At 48.4% G+C, this 22,824-nt stretch overlaps 1 protein-coding gene across 3 annotated transcripts in view; it reads right to left on the bottom strand.

Annotated features, from left to right (window-relative positions):
* Positions 1–22,566, bottom strand: part of Elf5 (E74-like factor 5 (ets domain transcription factor)) — a 28,241-nt gene extending 5,675 nt beyond the window's left edge. For 2 of the 3 annotated variants that reach the window (XM_005384141.1, XM_005384143.1), the window contains exons 1-4: positions 20,339–20,653; positions 15,890–16,014; positions 6,334–6,567; positions 3,279–3,329 (exon numbers count right to left, since the gene is read on the bottom strand). In XM_005384141.1, the coding sequence (XP_005384198.1) occupies positions 3,279–3,329; positions 6,334–6,567; positions 15,890–16,010 (406 nt within the window). In that variant the 5' untranslated portion in view covers positions 16,011–16,014; positions 20,339–20,653. Of the gene's footprint in view, positions 1–3,278; positions 3,330–6,333; positions 6,568–15,889; positions 16,015–20,338; positions 20,654–22,433 lie in introns of those variants that run through there. The other variant, XM_005384142.1, reaches the window with a different exon arrangement.
* Positions 22,567–22,824: the final 258 nt, after the last annotated feature.

Here is a 22,824-nt window from a genome sequence, read left to right as displayed (position 1 = left end):
TCTCAGTCTTCATTTCAAACCTGTCCCTGCAGCTGGGCTGTGCCTCGTGTGGAGCGAGTGGAAGCATGGCCTGGCCTTTTGCTGTCCAGGAGATGTGGACAGGTTTCATTGGCCTTGAGCCTGGAAACTTAACTGTGGCCAAAGGATGTATTCTCATTTGGAGATTGAAAGCATAGTGCAGTATCTTCTAGAAGCCGGGGCGGGGGCTGAGGGCAGGGTTTCCAAGTCAGGCTCATCACATCCCTGATGCCCATGGTCCAGGCACCAGGCCTACACTCCATACCAGGATGGAATGGGGGTGCTGTGAGGCTCAGGAGCATGAGGTGCCCGTGGCCAACCCAGGACTGCAGGCCTTATCCTGGGGTGCAGTGCATCCTCCCTGGTGTTTTTGTAGCGGAGGGGGCGTGGAATGGGGCTATGAGAAGATACAGTGGAGAACTGGGTTGCTTTGCTTTTGGCCAGCTCTAAAGGTTTCATAGTTTGCTGGGCCTTGGGCCTTGAAAATCATCACATTTGGAATCATTGCTAAACTGGGCCCAGCTGCAGCGGGGCCCCTGGACCTTGGGTCTCCACCGAGTGGGAAGCAGAGTGAATCGAAGGCCCTAGAAGCATGTGTGCACATGTGTGTGTATGGGTATACAGCTCAATGTATAAGAGTGGAGGCATTGGGAAGACACTCCGGAATCCCAGCTCTAAATTTGCTCACAGGTTACCATAGCCCTGGTTTCCTGAGATGCAAATGGAGATAACCGTGCTACCAGAGGGGGTTAGGATGAGGATTAAATGGGTTAAAGTATGTAAGATGTTTACTACAGCTCCACACCTGGCACATGGTAAGTCCTTAATAAATAGTAATGAAGCCGGTATGGTGAGACATGCCTATAATCCCAGTTGTTCAGGAGGCTGAGGCAGCAAGATTACAAGGTTGAGTCTAGCCTGGGCAACTTAGCAAGACTGTCTCAAAATAAAATAAAAAGGGATGAGGACATAGCTCAGTGATGGAGCAAATACCTGGCATGCAGAAAGCCCTGTACTACAAAAGATGTAATAAGAGCTATTAATTTTCACTAAAGATCCCAGTGCAATATTTCCAGAAGTCTCAGATGCTACCTTATTCTCCTTGGTCAGGGCTTAGTCTCTGGTTGGCATGATAGTGTGGAAAGGAAACTTCTCATTTCTGAATCAGGGCTATCTAAGACCATGAACCACCATATGGACCGTAGGGTTTTTTTGTTTTGTTTTTTGTTTTTCTTCTGGTACCAGGAATTGAACTCACGACCTTGCACTTGCCAGGCAGGCGTTATGCCGCTGAGCTAAATCCCCAGCCCCTGGACCGTAGGTTTTGTGGCCCTGTGTCCTGGCTTTTCTGGCACAGGATCCCTGTATAAGGTATCAAAATGTTGCCTGCATACCTATCCTTGTGCTGTCAAACTACAGAGTAGGATTTTTGTTTGAGGAAAGCACAAGCATCAGGACGGTGGGTGAGCCACAGATGGGGCTTCCCAGGGGCCCTGGCTCAGCCCATGGAGTCTGGACTATGGCAGCTGAGGCAGAACTATGGTGGAGGCTGTGAGGCTGGTGTTCAGGCAGGCTCACCAGACACCCGACCCATGAGTTCATTCTTGAAGTTGTGCCTCACATGATTGGAGCAGACTTGGCGGAGCCGAAAGCTGCAGCCACTGGAGGGGGGTTTGCTTTCAGCTGTGTGTTTTTAAGAGATGCTGACCTGGAGCTCTTGTCCCACCACTTCCACCCTCAGATACTTCTTTCCATCTCTTCCCCTTCACCGGCCTGGGCCACTGTCTCACCATCCTGGACAGGAGCCCTCTGGCTAACTCCCTCTGGCCCCCACACAGCAGCCCGAGAGATCTAAGATACAGACGGGGTCTGACCATTTCCCTGCTCACAACTCTTCAGCAGCATACCAGCCTGTTCATCGTAAAACCCAAACTCCACATGAACCTGTCCCCATCCTGTTCGCTGTCTGCTGGTTTCACTGATACTCTCCCCACGCTGTCCCGGATGTTCACAGATTCCTGGATGGTGAAGCCTGGGCAGTTGAGTCATCCAATATGGCAGCCACTAGCCACCTGCGGCTACTAAGCACTTAAAATGTGGTCAGTCCTACCAAGGAGCTTAATTTTAATAGTATTTAATTTTAACTAGCTTACATGGCCACAAATGGCTAGTGCTTGCTATATGGGACAACTTAATGCTGGGCCCGCTTGCCTTCTGGGGTTTGTTTTTTGTTTTGTTTTGTTCGTCTTTTTTTCCGGTACCGGGAATCGAATTCACAACCTTGTGCTTGCCAGGCAGGCGCTGTGCCGCTGAGCTAAATCCCCAGCCCCTTCTGGGGTTCGTTTTTAAGGACCAAGATTGTTCATGGATCAAAGCCTCTGTACTTGCCATTCTCTCCCACCTCTTCCCTTTTTTCCATGTGGGTCATGTACCTGGCTATTTTCGTGCCAAATCTCCAAATACAAAACCCCTCAACGTTTGTTAAATCAGGACTCGAATAACTGGAATCCTTAGTTGACTGCGTTAGATTGTAGGGAGAGGAGAAACAAATCATCAGGAATGGGCTCTCTGTGTCTGCCCCACTGGCTGGCACCTCACGGGGGCTGTGGAAATCGTCTTGTGTTCTACACTTTCTTTACAGGTGAGTGAGCTGAAGGTGAAGTCCATGGAGGGAGGGGGGCTGCCCAGGACCCCATCTCATCTTGGCCGCTGGGTAAGGGCCTTTGGATGGGACTTATTCATTAATAATGCTAATAGTCCTCATCTTTAAAAATTGGAAGCCCCAAATTCTCATTCCTAAACCACCATCTGCAAAGTGAAATAGGAGGAGCTAATCTTCCTACGGAATGGAGGATGAACAAGGCCATTTGAGACCCTCCATTGTCTTATAAATAGAAGCTTGACCTACGGAGCAATTACTAGTATTATGGCGAACAGGGACCAGTCCTTGGAGCCCACATACCTTGTCACCTGCCAGACACTTCATGGCATTGTTTCTTGAACTCGCCACAGCCCAGCAGGGTCCCACCATTCTGCAGACAGGGAAGTGGAGTCTTGGGGGCATAGGTACTTCATGACCCAAGATGTGGTGCCGCAGAACCACACCCACACTCTTTCCCCCACACTTCTCCCTACCCTCTTCGCGCTGTGGCTTGTTTTAGTTCATTAACCTTCCAGTGTGCTGGTAAAAGCCTGGCTAACCTTGTGTGCCCAACAACAGCCTTGGCTTAGGCTTGTGCAGCTTGAGCTTGATTACTTACAGTCTTTGATGGAGGCCTTGGTCTCTTCGGTGTCATTGAAAAAGGAATAACCTGGGGGAGGAAAGAAATACACAAGCATATCATATGTGCTGGATGCCACTGGCCAGGCCAGGAAAGGAGTTGTGGGGTGGAGGCGGGCAACTGTTCCCCATGAGCGCTGACTTTATTTTAGAAGGAGACTTGGAGACTATCTGGTCTTCATAGAGCCATCCCGAAGGCCCCCCTGGGAGGTAACAGTCTCCTTATTCTTAAAGCTCACTTGGAAAGAGCAGCTGGAGCCAAGTACTCAGCAGCTGCCGGGGATCTTCCAATGGGCACTGGGGAGTGAGCCCTGGCTGGAGGCTCTGAGCTGGGCCAGACCACTGATCGCTGTGTGACCTTGGCCAGCCATATGAACTCTCAGCTCATGGCTTGTCCTCAGTGGCAACATGAGGCAAAACACCCACTGGCTCCCTTTCAGGTTAGAGCCTGTGACCTCTGACATGGGATTATCATCGCTTGAGATGAGGATCCCTGTTCTGTGCTGGTCAAAGGGGAGAATGGGCCTAAGAGGCTGAAAGGAATGCAAAATGCTGTGTGCATGCCAGGTATGCTGAGAGTTTGGAAGACTATGACCTTCGATCCTTACTCTGTAGAATGGGGTGAGCTAGGTCTGAATGAGGAGTTTCAGATCAGGTTTTCAAGGAGCGGGAAAGGTCAAAGGCCACCTGCTCCCTAACGTGGTGTCCAACATGAGAACTAATCGATATTTATCAAGGAGCTGGGAGTAGGGCACATCTGTGATTGCTCATTCCTGGTGCCACGTTCTCATCAGCTTTGGCTGGCATGACACCTCTGTTGACTCTGCCCAAAGAGCTGAGCAGAACAGGATGTGGGACAAACGAGGGACTCCTTCCTCTCTTGGGCTGTGGAGGCCACCCTCTCCCCTCATCCTTTCCTCTGACCTCTCCTCCCGGGGATCTGGGCCCTCAGATCCCACAGCAATGCCTCTGGGACCAGATGGTCCTTCTTGCTCTCAGGTACTCATGACAAGAAGCAATAAAAGAAAAAATAAAAAAATAATAGAGCTAGACAACCCTCTGTGGGTTTTCTGTCCAAACAGTCCCACTAGCTCCTATGCTGGACAAACTCCCTTGCTCTTTGCCCTATCCTCCTGGAGCCCTAACCATAAGGCATAAACTAAATGGTTATTTATATTATAATTTATTGTCCAAATGGAGACACTTTTAAGAACGAAAGGCAACACTGCTAATAATTATCCCAGATGAAAACATGTGTTCTGAAGAAACTGGGACAGTGTAAACTTTGGTTGCCATACACACATACAGGGATTTGCTTGGGAAACATTAAAGGTGGAATTTCAGAATGGAACAGGTCAGGAACGGATACTTGCACAGCTTAACAAGAAGCTTCCCTTGCCTACAGAGTGTCCCTGGTGCCACCGCTGGAGGTGGTACCTGTCGCTTTCGAGAAACCCGAGAACAACCAGAGCCAGCTATGGCCTATTAGAAAAATCAATTTTCAGCTTGTTCATTTTGCAGAGTCCCCGAGTCATATCAGAAAATACCTAGCAGGGAAGGTATTTTCTGATATGACAACGGCCAGGGAAAAGAGGTGCCCGTGCTGGGCCACAGGGGCTTTTGGTGCCTGGAGACCAACTCGGTTGACTTCACATTTGGCCAAGCTGCACACTCTTCCAGGATAGGATGTCACTCTCCACGCCCCCAGAATTCTTGTGCCAGAGTCTTCCCTTGAGAGGTCTTGAATGGAGCCCTGAGCTTCTTTGTCCAGAGCTGCTGTGACACATTCAGTCTGGTCCCCTTTGCGGGGAGGGGCACACTCTAAGCAAAGGCCACTGGTGCTAGCTCCAGCTCAGGCCGCGCAGTGTCCACAGCCACTGTCAGTAGCCTTCTTGCCCGCAGGTACTCAAGATAAGAAGCAATAAAAGAAAAAATAAAAAAATAATAGAGCTGGAAGATGTTCTGTGCGTTTTCTGTCCAAACAGGAATCCCTGCTACAGCCTGACCTTTAAGCAAGGGCTATTGATTGTTGGCTATCTCCACTGGGAAGGAGCTTCCTACCTTTTGTGTCTTCTGAAGCACGCTTTCCCACAACAGGTGCCAACTTTTAGGTAGATCTTTCTTAAAAGTGAGCTGAGATACATTTCCTTTAGTTTAAAAAATCCCTGCCTCTTATTTACATTAGTGATGATGGGAACAGCGGCCATTTACTGCATTTACACTCTTAGCTGCCGTGCCTTTAATAGTTTACAAAATCCTCTGGAAAGCCCATGGAGGTGTGTACTGCACCACTGCCCCAGTGGGCAGATGAAGCCGGCCATGGGGACTGAGAGGGGTGAAGCCTCTTGCCGGGTCCGCAGAGACTGAAAAGGGGTCCTCCTAATTGCCAAGTCCTTGCTTTGTACCCCCTACATGTGTGCTGTGTAGCCTTGGGAAAGTACTTAAGCACTTGGGATGTCAGTTCCCTTGTCTTTGACACATTATTCCCGAAAACCTATCTGGTTTGGCGAAAACACCCACATTCTGCTCTCAGAGGGACGCAGAAGAGTCCAATCAAGCTGCTGGCGCCACCTCTCGGCCCGCTGGTCCTTCACCATGAGGCATGTGATAGAAAATACTAATTATCTGGTCTCCTCTGGACACAGGAAAGAAAATAACCTATTTATTTTTTTTCTCCTTCTGCTCAGTGACACAAGATGAGGCATAAAGCTTTTATTTTTTTGTTCACCGAAAAGTATTTGTGAACATCTTGCATCATTCTGTCGCTATCAGCCTGGTACCTCTGCTATAGTTTTAGGGTTTTGTTTTGTTTTGTTTTTTGGTGTTTATTTAAGTGTGCTTCCTTTGCTTTTACGGAGCTTATTCTCGTCATGTAAAATCCCTGCACTAGCACACTAGCGCTTCCCTTTGCTGAGGTTTCGGCTCAAGGAGAGTTCCAGTGAATGAAGTTTTGCTGAGCAAATCCCATGGATTAGAGGGTTCTCTCAGGGCATCAGGTCCCGGGCTCCTCCCCCGGCCCGGCCTCTGCCACTGACCTTGCGTGCGGATGTTCTGGAGGATGAAGTACAGGTACTCCCCACAGATGCCCGCTGCCTCGATGAACTCCTCCTGGCTCATGCTGCACAGCTGCAGGCCACTGATGTTGAAGTGACAGAAGGAGATGCAGTTGGCGTCCAGCTTGTACTGATCGCAGCAGAACTGCAGCCACTCCCAGACGTGGCGCTTTGTCCAGTACTCGGGGTGGACTGACGTCCAGTAGGAGTCGCAGGCTGCACCCAAGGAGAAAGAAGTGAGGGTCCATGGTCCCCAAAGGCATCCCCCAAAGAGACCCTGGCTGTGCTCCTGCCCTCTGAGCCCTGGAGGGTCCCGGCCACCTTCTGTTCTGCAGAGAAGACCAGAGGGGAAGAATCCTACAGACGGACTTTGGGGTGAGAAAAGGAGGGAGAGGTGGTGAAAAATAAGCGCCTCACTCTGGTGCTTAGAAAGAGGGATCCCCATGGAGAAGGAACTCAAAAAGCTCTTCAGTTACCCGGTCTCAGACACATGGTATCAAAAGCATAAATTTAGGAGCCTCAAAGGCTTGAGTTCAAATTCTGATCTGACTGCTCTCTACTTGGGCAAGGTCTGCAGATATGTAAGCCTCTGTTTCTCTATCTGTAAAATGGGGATAATGTGATTGACTCACAGAGCTCTTTGGGAATCTGAGATTAATAGACGTAGCCTGGCAGAAAGAAAATTACCAAGCAATTCGATAGTTATTAAATGCCCACTGTGCACTGGACAGAATCTGAAGCTGGCTGGATTCTCTGTGCTCTAATGGACAGCTGCCCACACTGGCTTCCCGTTTGTGCACATCCTCTGGCCATTGTGTGCCAGGGCCTTGTGCCATGTAGACACTGTCCAGAGTCTGATGGACCTTGGACTGCCATAGCAGGTTACTCTGGAGGAAGGAGTCATGGGAGAATTGGTTGTGTTGTGTTTTTGAGGTTTTGAGGATCTCCTGTCTTGATATCAGAGCTCCTCACTCCTTCCCAGGAGCTGTATGCTCACCCAGACAGTTGTGACTGCCACCCTGTCTGGTATCCTGGGAAGTAGCCATGCCTGGCCTAGGGCAAAGATTTGGAACTCAACATCCCTAGTGTCTCAAGGAAATGCTAAAATGTGGCAGACAACTTACAGAAAGGACGAGGTACCATGTACTTGGTCTGACTCTTTGGTGTAAATAATCTTTTTTTTTGAATGTAAATAACCTTGTGACTATCGTGCTGTTCATTCATCTATCCATCCATCCATCCATCCATCCATCCATCCATCCATCCACTCATCCAATCAATTAATAAATGATAACTTCAGTTTCCTCATCTGTGAAATGGGGATAATTACAGCACTTGTATCATAGGGTTATTCTGCAAATTAAATGAGTTACTAAAGTACTTAGAACAGAGCCTGGAAGATTTTAATGCTATGAACATTATCATTGTGCACCTCTTCTGTGTGACATAACAAACTATGTGTCAAAGATTCATGCTGGATAAGACAGATTTGGTGCTGTCCCCTAGGAAGTCACTGATGAGGATCTTGAGGGTCATAGGAGACTTTCTTAAGGTTCCATGGCCAGAGTGTGGCAGAGCTGAGATATGAACCCCAATCTAGGCTCAGGTGTCATTGTTCTTCCCATCCCATTGTCCTGGCCTCAGAGGGTCAGTGTGGGAACAGATGGAACATGGGAGAGAGGCAGACAGAGCTCCAGAGAGCATGCGATGGTCCCAGGAAAAGGGCAGAGGGCAGAGTGGAGTGCGGCTCAGGTGACCAGCTCTGGTTGTGCGGATGGCGGAAAGGGCCACTTTCCCTTAGATGCCGCAACAAAGGGCAGTGGTGCTATTGCCTCTCCTGTAAGTGCTACATTTGCTGCCACGATCCCCAGCAGAGCTGTGGCGCTTCTGAACCCCGCCAGGAAGTGGGCTTTCTGCCCTGCCCGGGGCTGTCACTCACTAACCGCCCACTGCATATCCCCGCCACGTGTCCTTGTTGACAGCACCTCCAGCTTCTCAAATCCTCACCAGTTCTGCCAAATCAAGGCCACGTCACAAAGGTGGAAACCGGGGCCCTCCCTGACATCTCTTTTCCCTTTATAGAGTGGGTTGAAGGGCAGCCAAACCTACATAATCGATTTGATTTAAAGTTTTAACTAGAATTTTCCGTGCATGTAGATGGAAGAGTCAGTATTCCGCCAGGCTAGAAAAGGCTGATGTTGTAGCCTCCACCTGATGGACGGGAGCAGGGCCAGTGAGACCCAAGTCCTGTTCTTGCTTCCTGGTTGCTGGCTGGAGCTCCCGCCAGGCCCCCTGTGGGCAGCTCACAGCAGACGGGGCTCCTATGGAAACAGGCCCTTCCTGAGACTGTTCTGCGTTTCCATCCACTGATCTCTGGCTTGAGTAAACCTAAGGGGCCTTTGGACTTTCCTGGCATTCTGATGAGAGACGTTTATGAGCCTTGAAATTCTTCAGCTGCTGGGCCTGCGCTGGGCCCTGACGGAGATGGCTATCGGCGTCCTGCCAGTGGAGGGCACGGCGTGTTTCTGTTCAGGGAAAGCCCTGGCCCTCTGTTCCCTTGCCCTCTCCATTCCCACTGCCTTGTTATTTTCTTTGGCACTGGAAGGGGACCATAGTGTTTCTGGAGGCCGAAAGGGCCTTCAGGATTCGGAGAACTGCGAGTGGGGGTAGGGCTGACACCTGGAAGGTGTCGCTGGCCTGGCTCCCCGCTTCTCTGTGAGGCTAATCACAGAGCAGGCTTTGTGCGCAGCTTGGGCCTGGAGCAGAACCGGGGCCCAAGCCAAGAGGCCGCTGGCTCTCCTCACCCCCAAAGCCCTTCCCACAGCCCCCAGAGCTGAGGGGAAAAGGGTATTCTCAGTGACACAGGGGGACAACTCTGAGAGGCAACATCCGTGGTTGCTTTTGTTGAGGTGTTTCTGTGGGCCTTCCTCATGGTGAGGAGGATTGTCAGGCTGACAGACGTGAGAAGGCCCTTCACCCTCCCCTCCCCATCTCTCTCTGCTTCTCTCTGTCAGGTTTCTCCACAGCTCAGTCTTTCCACAGTGCTTCTTTTCTCCCTCTGCTGTCTCCTGAGAAATTTTTCCTCCTCGCCAGCTTCTCTACTCACTTGCCCTCTCAGAGAGCTTTCCCCTCAGGCGCCTTCTCAGAAGGTCTGGAAGGATTCACAGTCTCTCCTTCCCCAGACCTCAGGTTCTGCTCAGCCTGAACAAGGAGAGCTGAGGGCCTAGTCCAGCCCGCTGTGGTGTGCAGTAGGTGTAACCAAATCAAGAGTGGTTATTGTCTCCATTTTACCAGTGAGGAAACTGAAGTTCTGGGAGGTCACACAACCCCCTAAGATCACAGAGCTGGTTAGTAAAGGTGTGAGGCCCACGCCAACTTCCATGTTTGGACCTGGGCATTTTGTATCATACAGAACCTCACCCTTCTAGGTTGAGAGGGACCAAGTGGGGCACACATCTTGAAGACTGACTGGAATGAAATTTAGAGGAAGATATGTAGGAAGATGTACACTCAGGTTTGAAAAGTCAGAAAGAGGATGCCATTGCTTCTAACTCCAGAAAATAACATGAGGAAGACCCTTCTGCTACCTGGAAGAAATGAACTCTGGGAAAATAAAAAGGGCTATACACCCAAGAACACACTGTCTTTAACACTGTATTGTCTGGAAGTGGATATCATTTTCCTCTATGCATCTATCATTCATAAACTTTTGTCTTTTTTTTTTGGTTTTTCTCCGGTACCGGGAACCGAACTCACGACCTTGCGTTTGCCAGGCAGGCGCTTTTGCCGCTGAGCTAAATCCCCAGCCCCTATTCATAAACTTTTGGGGGAAGCGTCCACTTGTGTCACCACTCAAGGCTGTGGCATCCTGTGCCGGGAAGGCCTAATCCAGATGTCCAGAGGCCACTATTAAGCAGCAGGCCCCGCCAGCTCCTTTGAAGTCTGAAGTGGGTCAGGGCTCTTATTTGAGGGCCAGCTGTATAGGGAGGAAGAGCTGATGAGCTAGGAGGTGTTTTCAGTAATTGGGAGGAATTCTGGAAAGTGATGCCTCAGCCAGAGGCGTGCACAAATTCCTCAGGACTCAGCTTTCAGATCCGGGCGGGTGCGCTCCAGGGCACACAAGGTCCGCAGGTAATTCCATGCTTAAAGTGGTCCTGGCTGGGGACATTTAGAAGTGGACAGTTGCTGCCCAACTCCATGGTGGGAGTACATGTGTTCCTAGGGAGATGAGGCTTTCTTCAGTCTGGTGGAGAGAAAGGACCAGACTGAAGCAAGCTCAGGGCTTAGTCGGGGGAGACAGACCATCTGCCTCGGAGGAGGCCCAAGTTAGGCAACTTTGGACCATAATTAGCAGGGTTTATTAGCATAGGGAGTTGGGAAAGATTTTGCCTGGGGCATCACCGAAGAGAGGTGATGAGTGGATTGGGCAGCAAGGGATACAGGCAATTGCAGCTTTGTCATTGAAAGGGAAGACTTTACGAGGGCCAACCTGCGGTGATAAATTGCTTCCAGGTTTCTTCCCAGAGCCCTGGCAGCCCCGTCCAAGAGCCTCACTGACCTTTCTCTCCTAGCCCCTGGGGTGCTCACACCGCGGATGGCAAAAATAAAGCCAGGAGCAGTGCAAGAAACTGGGGGAGCAAAGAGCAACAGGGCCGGCTGGGCATCTGCGAAGGCCGTGGTCTTGGGAGCGTGGGGTTAGGAGGGCAGAGAGAGCCAGGCCCCGAGTGGTCCTGTGGCCACGGCTACCCAGGAAGCTCTGATGTGTGGCTGATGCTGTGATTTCCTGGAACTGCTGCCCCAGGGCTCAGCTCAGAATATCACATGCTTCTGTGTTTGGTTGTCTCGTTTTCAGTTAGAAATCCTTAGACTCTTTCCTCTGTATCTGCTTAACACCCATCACAGGACTACACCCAGCACCACTACACCCCATCTAAGCATCTTGCTTAGAAAAGCCCACATTGCATCCGAAAACTTCTCTCCCTCATTTTCTGGATATTAATACCTATGATAATTGGTTTTGTGCTTTTAAAAATTTTTAAATGGGGCGCTGGGGATTTAGCTCAGTGGCACAGCGCCTGCCAGGCAAGCGCAAGGTTGTGAGTTCGATTCCTGGTACTGGAGAAAAACCAAAAAAAAAAAAAAATTGTTTTTCAATGGCTCTTTCTTCAAATACCCACTCCCTCTTGTTGTCTCCTCCTCCTACTACTGGAGATTGAACCCATGGCCACATGCATGCCAGGCACGTGCTCTACACTGAGCTACATCCCCAGGAGTTTTTACTTTATTTTTAGACAGGGTCTTGCTAAGTTGTCTAGGCTGACCTTGAACCTGCAATCCTTCTTCCTCAGCCTCCCAAGTAGGTGGGAGTACAGGTACACATCACCACATCCAGCCAACTAAAATCTCCCACTAGGTAATAACAGCTAATATATTTATTGAATATTTGTATGTTTCAGTCACCACACTAAACCCTGTGCCTTCTCATGTGATTCTCAATATATGCTATGTGCTCATGTTGTCCCTCTTTAAAATGAAAGTATGGCCTTTTCAAGGTCACACAGTGGGGTAAAGGGGCAGAGCTAAAAGTAGGTCATATACAAGGGCTGGTCAAGAAAATACAGCATGTGTTTAAATAAAAAGAAGTATTACAATAAAAGATAGTATATTGAAAGTGAGGCATTAGTTCCTCTCAAAATATTCTTCCTCACTTTCAATATACTATCTTATTGTTCTTGTCATTTTCCTTCTTCTTCTTTTTTTTTTTTTTTTGGTACCAGGAATCAAATTCACAACCTCACGCTTGCCTGGCAGGCGCTATATCGCTGAGCTACATCCCCGGCCCTCTTGCCATTTTCTGAAGCAGTTCTGGAAGTCTTCTTTCATGAGTATCTTTACGAGGTGTGACAAAAAATATGGTGAATACTGCTGTTGAGTCCCGTCGAACAGAAAGGTAAGTTTGTAAAGCCATGCCGGTGTGTCCTCATCCACCTTCTTCACTGGATCTGGACCACGCGGCTTCTGGCTCTTCTCCAAGGTCAAAGTGACCACAGAAGGTAGACATTCTGAGTTGATTCAGGACATGGAGGCAGCTATAACAGCGCAACTAAAGACACTCATGGAAGAGGACTTCCAGAAATGCTTCAGAAAGTGGCAAGAACAATGGGAAAAGTGTGTTGAATCAAAGGGAAGACTTTTAGCAGGATGAATGGCACTGCTTCTTTTACTGTAATAAACTGAAGAAAAGATTCGCTGTAGTTTTTGATCACACCTTGTAGATGTATTCTAGTTCTTGTGGCAGAACATTAATACCAGTTAAACTGTACTGTCTCCTGAATTAAGGTAGAGGAAACAACTTGAAGGTAAGAGGAGAGCAGAGAGTAAATGTGGGCTTCTCAGCTCCCACCTCTGGGGACCCTGCAGAGCTGTCCTAATCTAGAAGCCTCTGCTGTAGACCAAGTAGAAGCAAGATTCCAAAACCCCATGTTGGCCTGGCCACTGGCCATCAAGAGAGGTGCGTCGGGAGGTGGAGGTACAGGATGGAGGTCCAGGAAGCAGGGGTGAGGCCAAATACATAATGACCCCTCAGAGCCTGGGCTACTAGAACTTGACTGGGGAAAGACTTTTTAAAAAAATGTTATATGCAAGTGATATACATGCAGGCCCACCACATTAATTATTTATTTTGACAAGGCCAAGTCAAGGGCAGGGTGAGTTTATGAAATTTGAAGGCGTTTTGCCATCTGTGACTGTCCTCCTTCCAGCCTGCAGCAGAGCTTATCAGAAGTCCTGCTTCACAGAGCAGGTCAGCACCCTTTGTGGTTGGCAGAGAGAGGGCACAGCTCCCGCGACACTGCCATAGGCAGTTTGAAAATTTTGGAAAACAGCCAGTTTTCCTCAATACACGGACCATTCCTGCCTATCCCCTTTTATAGGTCATTTGTCTAGAAGGCATGCTATTTCTTTGTTTCTTTCTCTTTGGTGCTATAGTATCTACACTGCCAAAAATTGGGAAAGTTGCAACAGAGACCCATGTTACTTTTATTCAATATGAAAAATACAAGAGGAGAGAGGGAGCTACTTTCCCATCTGTCTGAGAGTTGTGGAGCGTTCCTGGCTACATGTGCACTTACCATGTACCAGGCACTTGGTTACACACATTTTATACAAAATCTCATCCAATCCTCTTACCCTAGGAGATGCATATTTTTTCCACAAAGGAAAATATATTTCAAACAAATCTACTGGAGGTCACGTGGCTGGTAGTGTCAGTGTCAGCACTCAGAGTTAGACTGGATCAGGAAAGTGCCATGAGGACAGTCCCTAAGGCAAGCTCTGAATTCAAGATGGCAATTCCTGGGAGGTGGGAGAGAACCTGGGTAAAGATGCCTCAGGGACATTTGGCCACCAAGCAATGAAAGTTTGCAAAGAAAGGCCCAGGGCAAACACGGCTGTCCCTGACATAAGCCCCGCAGAGAGCGTTTTTGTGGAAACTCAACCAAGGAGTCATCCCTGTGTGTGGTGATGTCTTTGTCAGAAAAAGATGAGAAAGAACTGCTAGGTTAGTCCTTCCATCAATGGGACTCATGAAGTTCACCTGGTGCCCAGGCAGCTGTGGGAAAAGTGCTCAGTCAAGACTAAGCTTTCATGCCCAACTTTGACCATTAGGAGGTCAGAGATAATCCACGTTCTTCTGAAATTTAGAGGAGCAGGTGGTAAGTAAAAAACCAAGCTCATCCCTCAGGGAATGTCAGGAACCCATGTTACTCCTGAAGGATATTTTCTTTTCACTGGTCTCACACCCCAGTGGAAATTTCTCTTCTCTGAGTGGTGGTGGGAGAAGAAAGCTATGCTTGTGATATTGCATGGTGCAGTACCCAGAGAAGCTTCTGGAAGGAATCCGAGCAATAACCTGGTCCCACCTCTCAATATACTGATGGAAATGCAGAGGCCTCAGCTGGGAGAAAGCTGTGTCTGAGAATCCAAGACCTGCTCAGATTTAAGTCACACTGGCAATTCATTGGCGCTCATTCCTTTAACTTTTCATTTTAAAAAATGGTGATAATGTAAACATACCATAAAACTTAACATTTTAACCCATTGTGAACTTACAGTTTAGTGACATTAAATACATTTGCATTGACAAACAACCACTGGCACCGGCCAGCTCTTTAACTTTTCATCACATCCTACTGGAACTAACCCTCCAGTTTGGTAAACACCTGTGTGTGCTGGCTATGGGCCAGGCCAGACCCTGCCCCAAACACTTCTCCTTTAACTCACTTCAGTCTCATAGCAACACTACCAGGGAGGCATTATTATTTTCCCCACTATCCAGGTGAGACGACTGGCCACAAGAGATTAAGATGGTGCAGATAATAAATGACAAAACCAGGCTTCACATTTAAGACACCCAACTCCAAACCCCGAGCTCTTGACAACTATCGAAGCTGCTGCTCCCAATGTCTAGGCATCAGGGGGACAGATGATTGCGGCCATTTCCTATCCCCCTGCCATCCCGGCTGCCACCCAGGAGACGAGACAGGAAGGGGGCTCTCACAAGGGCAGGTCTGGGTTAAGTGAGGGCTGGCCTTATGCATGGATTGACAGAGGGACCAAAACTGGGCCCCGCCATGGTGGGACACTTGGAGAGCCAGGGATCCAATAGCTTTCATTCTACTCCTTCAGATTTAATCTATTAGCCAAATTTCAGGTGCTTCTTAGGCCCCATGGAAAATTGTATCTCAATGATTCAAATCTGAATGTAATGAGATGTCCTGAGCGAAGGTGAGAGATTTCAGGTGTGCATGTGTAGATGAGTGTGCATCTATGGAATAGGGGTGAATGTAGGACTGCATGGTGTAGGTAAGTTCTCAGTTCTGTGTACGCAGCCCTGGTTTTCGGCCCCTGAGGCAGGGGCTCTGGTGGTGGATATCACACAGCAACCCTGAAGGCTCAGCTCTTCCCTGACACTGCCTGCTCACTGGGCTGGACTGCACCTGGCTGGGGTGCTCAGGGTTAAGGCTCAGTGGTGAATGATGGCCTGATGGGTGCTTGCATCAGTACCTGCGCAGTGTGCATTTGCCAGGCCAGCAGCCGCCCAGCCCCGCTGAGATGTTCAGTCACCCAAGCACTCGGGGACAGAGGCCCTTGGAGGGTTTCTGGAACAAAGTTCAGCTGGCCTGCCTCTGGCACAAGATTTGCATCAGGCCCCAAACTTCCTTCTCAGGTGGATAAAACCTGTGCTGAGACCCAGAGGGAGGAAGAGGGGGAGGGACAGCGAGCGGATTCGTGTTTAACGAGCTCTTGCTTTGGGCCCGGCTGGATAGTTTACACAGAGCTAGGAAGAAGTTAGGGTGAGGATTCCAGAGCCTTCCTTCCAGCAAGCAGCTGCTCTTCCTTCCACCTGGGCTTCCCCCGGCCTCTGAACACTGGCATTTCCAGGCCCCAGCACGGCTTGTTGTCCAGCACCTCCTGCCCAGCACCTTCTGCCCCAGCCTGTGCTAGCTGCCCTGGGGTGGGCGGCTTCAGATATACACACCTGTCTGATGCTCAAAGGCAGGGTAATACTCTTCATTGCTGAACAGATCTGTCCATGACATCAGGGGGTCGCAGAAGGATGGGTTGGGCAGGAAGGTGCTGTGTGTCACGGAGTCCAACATCACCCTGCAAGAGCAGAGAAGGCTGTCAAGGAGGGGCAGTGTGGGCGCCCCCAGCAGGACAACCCTTGGTTTTCAGTAATGGTAGCTTCAGGCACCCCTCAGAGGGCATTATTTAATCCTCGCTACATCTTGTCTGTCCCCATTTCATAGATGAAAAAAAACCAACACAGAGGTGCTGAGGCAGTTGCCCAAGCAACAAAAGTGGAGAGCTGGAGTTTGTGCATGGAGGGTCTTAGTGTACCACACTGCCCCTGTATTTCCTCTTCCTATTTGCTCACAGCTGACTCTCTGATATCTGGAATATGACAGCTGACAACATGCTTCTGAAAACAGGGCAAGAAAATTGAAAGTTTGTGTGTTTGGTGCACACACATATTTCCCAGCAAACAGTCCTAAACTGAAGTCATATAATTTTATACAGCTTTATGTATGTACATAGCACATATATAACAATAATACATATACAACAATATATAACAATGCATGCTATAGTTTTACAACTATAGTTATAGTCTTATTAATTCTACTTCACAAGCACTCATATGATACACTACAGAGAGACTGATGCTTTAGATCAATCCTAGACCATTGGGGTTCTCTGTATTTTGGTTCCTAACACCTGAAGAATTCTGAATTCTGTAGTACAGCTGTCCTGAAGGTTTTGGAGAAGTGAGTGTGCCACAAATACTACACTTCACACTCTGTGCTAAGTACTGCAGTACCTAGATTCATTATTCATGGGAATCTCAGAAGAACCACCCTGAGATAGGTACTAGAAGTGTTTCCATTGTGTAGATGATGGACAGAAGATCCAGGTAGCAAATGCAAAATCACCCAGCCAGCAGGAGATGGAATCTGGGTGGAAGTTCAGGTTTGTCTCATTAGAGGCTCAGGATCCTAATGTTGGATTCTGTTCCCCACCTACACTGTGACAGTGGTGGGATCTCTGGGAAAAAGCTGGAAAAATGGCGGAAGGGAATGGGCTCACGTTTCCACCTGGATGTACTCCCACTTCCACTAACCTGACCTCTGCTGTTTCCTATTTCCTGTCTACTATCTCTTTGCTGCATCCCATATTCCCGCAACTCAAATTAAAAATTCCATGTTTGGCAGAGTAAAACACCTATTTACCCAAATTCTCTTTTTCTAGAAATAATAAGGATAGGCCAGTTCTTCCTCTATGCATAATGAGGACACTGCAGCTTAGGGTCACTCCACTGGTAAGTACCAGGGAAGACTACATTCCACATCCTGGGATATTGAAAGATGGAATTTTGAGATGGTGAGGACTTCTCCATCATCCCATCCAATGTCTTTCAAACTTCAGTCATTTGCCTGCCACCATAATTTCATTGAATTTATATCCTACCAAACACCTTTATTTACTTAAAACATTTAAAACATCAACTTCTTTTTATTTTGACATTAATATGTTTATTTAAAAAGAAGCCTTTATATCATCAATATAAAGGGAAAGTTAGTATTCTTTTAAGGTACATGCAAAAAATATATTAGCATTTAAATAGAGAATGTTCATCCATGTACCACCTAAATTAGGGATTATCAGGCAATATATCCTCAGGCCAAATCCAATCTACCACCTACTTTCGTATGGTCTGCAAGCAAAAATAATTTTATGTTTAAAAATAAGTACCTACACAATGTGCTTGATTTTGTTTTTTTGGCGAAGTCTAAAATATTTCCTATCTGGTCCTTTGAGAAAGAGTTTGCCAACTGCTGAGCAGAATCAACTTCTACCTCACCAGAGATGTGAGTACCACAGTGGAAATTGGTCTAATCTCTCTCCCCCTGCCATTTTAGGGGAGGGTTTTTGGGGCCTTGGGACTTTTTTTACTTTTTTCATTGGTTGTCGGGTTTAATTGGAGGAAGGGCTTACGTTTTCTGACTCTTGGTCTACCTGCCTCCCTTGCTAAAGACACAGTTGCTTCTCAGGTACACTTTGGGACATAGAGATACAAGTGGGGCAGGGACTGTGTGATTCTGGAACCAAAGACCAAGTCTTTGTTGACCAATCGACCATCATGACCACCAGGCAATGTGCCTGAGAACTGCACTCTGGACAGGCATAAAAGCCAGAGTCTGAATTCTCATCCTGGAACACCCTTTCTGGACCAGTACCCACGAGTCCCCAGACCTGCCCTCTTTTTGATGCCAGCGCAGGGTTAATGGGCCCAGCAGATTATCACGGCCACAGATCTGCCCTGGAAGTCTACCCTGCAGAAGTCAAGGCTGCCTGGCTTTGGGCTCTGATTTTCCCATGGCTTGGTTGCTTTTATATCCAGAGTGGGGCAGCGTGTGATGGTTGAAGGAAGGCGGGAAGAGGAAGGATGGGGTGGGATGTTGTAAGGGAGGCAAATGGCTCTGAAGCCCGAGATCTTCTGGACTCTCTGGACTGGACTTCAAAAAGTTTATCTAAGTGAGAACTAAGGATAAAAACACGCTCACTCCTTCTGGGCCAGAAGACTCAGAAAATGGAAGGAGAAAGAAAGAGGCCCTCTGACATGACCCTCCTCATTGAGCTGGAGAAAGAAAAGGTGAACCAAATACAAAACAAGACTTTTCTCACCCTTGCTTGATGAACAACTCTCAAAAGTCATTTGGCAGCTTTAAAAAGTCATCTGAAAACTGACTTTAATCATATAAAAATTAGGAATGTTTTTGATCAATACAATATTTACACCCTTTAAGGATTTTTATTTATACCAACCCACTCCCTTGATCTGCAATCTCTCCAGAGCACCACACAGAGTTGTATCTGATTCACTTTGCTAATTCTTTTTATGGCAAATTACATCCATTAGGCTTTTCTTTCATTTTTTTTTTTTCTGGTACCAGGAATCGAACTCACGACCTTGTGCTTGCCAGGCAGGTGCTGTGCCACGGAGCTAAATCCCCAGCCCTTCCATTAGGCTTTTCTTAAAGGGCTATCTTGGGTGCATGACATTCTATCTTCCTTCCATAAATGGGGCTGGGGATTTAGCTCAGCGGCACCCCACTTGCCTGGCAAGCATGAGGTTGTGAGTTTGATTCCTGGTACCGAAACCCCCCAAAAAACCCCCATAATTATTTCTTGCTTTTTGGAAAAAACGTCTTTTATGAAAGCAATGGAAGTTCTTTCTTTCTTTCTTTCTTTCTTTCTTTCTTTCTTTCTTTCTTTCTTTTTCTTTTTCTTTTTCTTTCCTTCTTTCTTTCTTTTCTCTCTCTTTTCCTTTCTTTCTTTTCTTTCCTTTCTTTTTCTTTCTCTCTCTTTCTCTTTTTTCCTTCTTCTTCTTCCTCTTTTTGTTTGATATTGCAATAGGGGAGGGTATTATTAACTCTGGGTATGCCACAAAAGACCCTGGCCACCGAGCCAGCATGCACTAGATGTGCAAGTTCAGGAATCATGGCTGCTTCCTGTGTGGCAGGCCTTCTGCTTTAGGCTCTCGAAAGTTGTTGCAGTAATTGAACTGGGGGCTCTGAAAGACTTCTTTCATGCAGGTGAGCGGGATGGGTGGGAAGGAGCATGGTGTGAGGTCTCACTTTTCAGGAAGACCTGGCAACCCGTAAAGCCAGCCTCACATTGGGCCAGCCATTCCCAACAGGATGGGGGTGATAATGAAAAAATCACCCTCGGGTGTGAGGATAATAAAAGGACTCAGAAGCCTGGGTTAGATGGACCTAGCATCTGCACAGGACAGGATTATTCTCTGGCCTGCTGTTCTAGCCACACTCTTCATGTTCTGAGGGGCTGACTGGCTTGTTATCACGGAAAAAGCCCTGAACGTGGAGTGATGATTTTGCCTTTGCACCTCTCCAAAGCTCAGTTCCTCGCCTACTAGGTAAGGACACCGGTGAGAGGGACAGCGCAGTTGGCCCTAGCTCTGTGATTTTCTGCAGGCGCCCCCTTGACTGGCCAACACACCCACATCTCTGCACGCGCACACATACGCACATGCACTGGTCATATTTGGATACTGTGGTCCTGCAGGCTCATCGAATTGGACTAAAATCCAACCGGTACCACCACAGATTCAGAGAAAAACCATCTTCTTCTCTGAAGAAGACATTTCAGATTTCCCCTTCCTCCTGACCTCCTGTGTGCATTATCATATACCTCTGTCTGGTTCAGGAATCACAGGATAGCCAGAGCCGGGTACTTTAAACATCCTGAACCCGTACACTGCCCACCAGCAGACCCACAGGGGTTGAACTCAGTTTCCCCAAGATTAATAGCCGCCCGTGAAGTAGGAAAGGATAAGACACACTCAACACACGTTGAGGATTCAGGTCGGTTCCCCTCCATGCAGGAGGAAGGCCGCCGCAAGTACCTTGGAGGGCCAGGCAGCGATGGCGTGGAAGCGGGAGTCCCCGGATGCCTCCAGTGCTGCGTTCCCAACCCTTCTCAGAGCTGGCTCACACGCCGCGTGCGCACACAGAGGGTCCGCCCGGTCAGAAGGCCAGGCCTGTGGGCTTCTCGCCGCTGCACGAACCAGAGGCGGCAGTAACAGGTGAGGTGCTCATAGCTGGAGCAACCAGACTCCTCTGCTCAGCCTTCCAGAGAGAGGCAAAGGAGAAAACCACCCAGCCTTGGCCAGTTTGCCAGAGGAGGAAAATTCCTTCCTGACCCTGGTGGAGATCATCGACTTCACTCTGGGCATGTGACCAAAAACCTACCCAATTAAGCACCTACACATTGCCTGTTTATATGTAAAACATCACTGGGCAGAACATGGCCACATGGGTGAAAAGTACAGATACAGGAGGTGAAGGAGAGCTTTCCTCAATCTCAGCATTGGGTAGTATCATTGGGAGGAGAAATGTTTTCTATCCCCACAGCCCCCATGACACCTGAGGGTCCGCTGGTTCTGTGCGAGGCAGCGTCAGTTTCCCACCCTTTGGCCTCCCCAAGAAGGGCGAGTGAGGAGAATGCAATGGAGCAGCTCAACACTTGCTGCTAAAGATGGACTGCGGGTTAGGTGCTGGAGTGTTTGCTGTGGGAGAAACCACAGCAGCTGCGAGAACCAATTTGCTGACCTCCTGTCAAGTGATTCCTCATTTCTCTTGAGATTGCTTAGGGCGTTTGGTTGATTGTTGTTTTTCATTGTTTTTCTGAAGGTGCAGCAAAGGCCCATACAGTTTTGTGTGGGCTTCAATGCAAAGTTTACAGTTTTGGATTAAATACTGGGAGGGTCAAATCTTCCCTGGGCCGCTCACCGAGGCAAGGGACATGGTGCGTATTTACTACTCAGCCTACTAAAATTCTAGATTATTTTGCCATATCTATGTGCTATATGCACATTCACTACCCTCTTTCAATAAGATTTTAACACCTAATCTTCAGAACGTCCTGAAGATAAATATATATCTTTTATTCTTACAATATGTATATATATATATATTCTATTCCTGTCCCAGAAAGAAAAATCAACGACTGTCAATGTATCTACTCTGGCAGCTTTTGAGATGAGAAGATAACCAAGCTGAAAACTCCTGCCAACCATACCTGGAATCACGGAAAAACATTCTTTCAAATAACACCAAGAAAAAAAACCATCAAGCTTTCAAAAAAGACATATTTCTGGCTCTTTAGAGTACCCGAAAACACAAACCCATCTTCCTAAGTCACTGAGACTTTTGGGGCATCAGTTCCCTCATCTGTAAAACCAAGTTTTATCTATGGCCCATGACCCCGTTTCCAGCCTGCGAATTCTCCACAGGTCCACGGAGACTTGGACCCCCATATTCTGAAAGAAGCATGTGTTATCAATTTCTGCCAGCAGGGGGCAACCCCACAGGAACCCCACATACAACTGCAGAGAATACAGTGGAAAAAAACCCCAACTTCGGCTTTTCTGGACATGTTCTATTCTGATGGGGTGGGAGAGGGAAAAAAATGGGATTCTTTGAAACTATTTTGTAAATACAAATTCCTGAAAATGCCCCAAACTATAAGACAATTGTCTCTATCAAGGGAGCTGCGGTGCAGAGGCAGCGAGCAGGCCAAGGAGGATACGAGGGATAAAGTCAGGGAAGGGGCAGGGGTCGGGGGCTTCCCTTGAAGCCGAATGTGTTTTAGTGTAAAATCCGACTTCCCTTCCGAAAGACATCTCCAGAGAAGTTAACATAGCTTTGGGAAGGGCACAGAGTGGAGAGGCTGTGTGGGTCCTCTCCTCCTCACAGGAAGTGGGGGCTGGAGAGGAGGGGGCGGGTGGCCACGTGGCCCAGGAGTCCTCTCTCTCAGGCAAGCAGTCAAGCCTGAGTCTAGAGCTCCCAAGGCACAGTGGCAGCCTTGTGCGGGGACCAGCACAGTAGCTCGAGCCTGACCCACACACCCAGGCCCTCAGCCCAGCCTCTGAGCTCTGACGCCCCTCACCATTCATCCAGAAGACGGGCAAAAAACCCCTCCAAAACCCAGATGCTTACGTGAGGACAGGATGGCTGGGTCCAGAGAGATGGCTTGAAAGGCAAGAGAAAGCAGGCTCTCCTGGCCCCGGCAGACGGCGCAGACGGTGGAAATAAAGGCACCTGTAGCCTTGTGATATAAGTGACACCTACAGACAGGTCCGTTTGGTTTTTCAGGTTTATGCACAGCCCCTTTGATGACGGTGACATACAGTGTGACACAGCTCCTTGGGGGGGGGTGGTTCTCACATGCAGAAAGTTTACCTTTATCCTGCTTTTGTACCCAGCTCACCGCCCCCTGGCCCCGGGGGACTCCGTAAACAAGCCGAGGATTCTTGCCTCTGGGACATTTGCAGGACGCTGGCACTGGCTGGGGAATTCTGCGCAGGGAAGCACAGCTGGAGGGGAAATG

The sequence above is a fragment of the Chinchilla lanigera genome, unplaced genomic scaffold, assembly GCF_000276665.1.
Source record: "Chinchilla lanigera isolate Chin_1 unplaced genomic scaffold, ChiLan1.0 scaffold00021, whole genome shotgun sequence".
Lineage (NCBI taxonomy): Eukaryota > Metazoa > Chordata > Mammalia > Rodentia > Chinchillidae > Chinchilla > Chinchilla lanigera.
The sequence above is the reverse complement of the archived record's forward strand: the minus strand, read 5'-3'. Positions and strand labels throughout refer to the sequence as shown.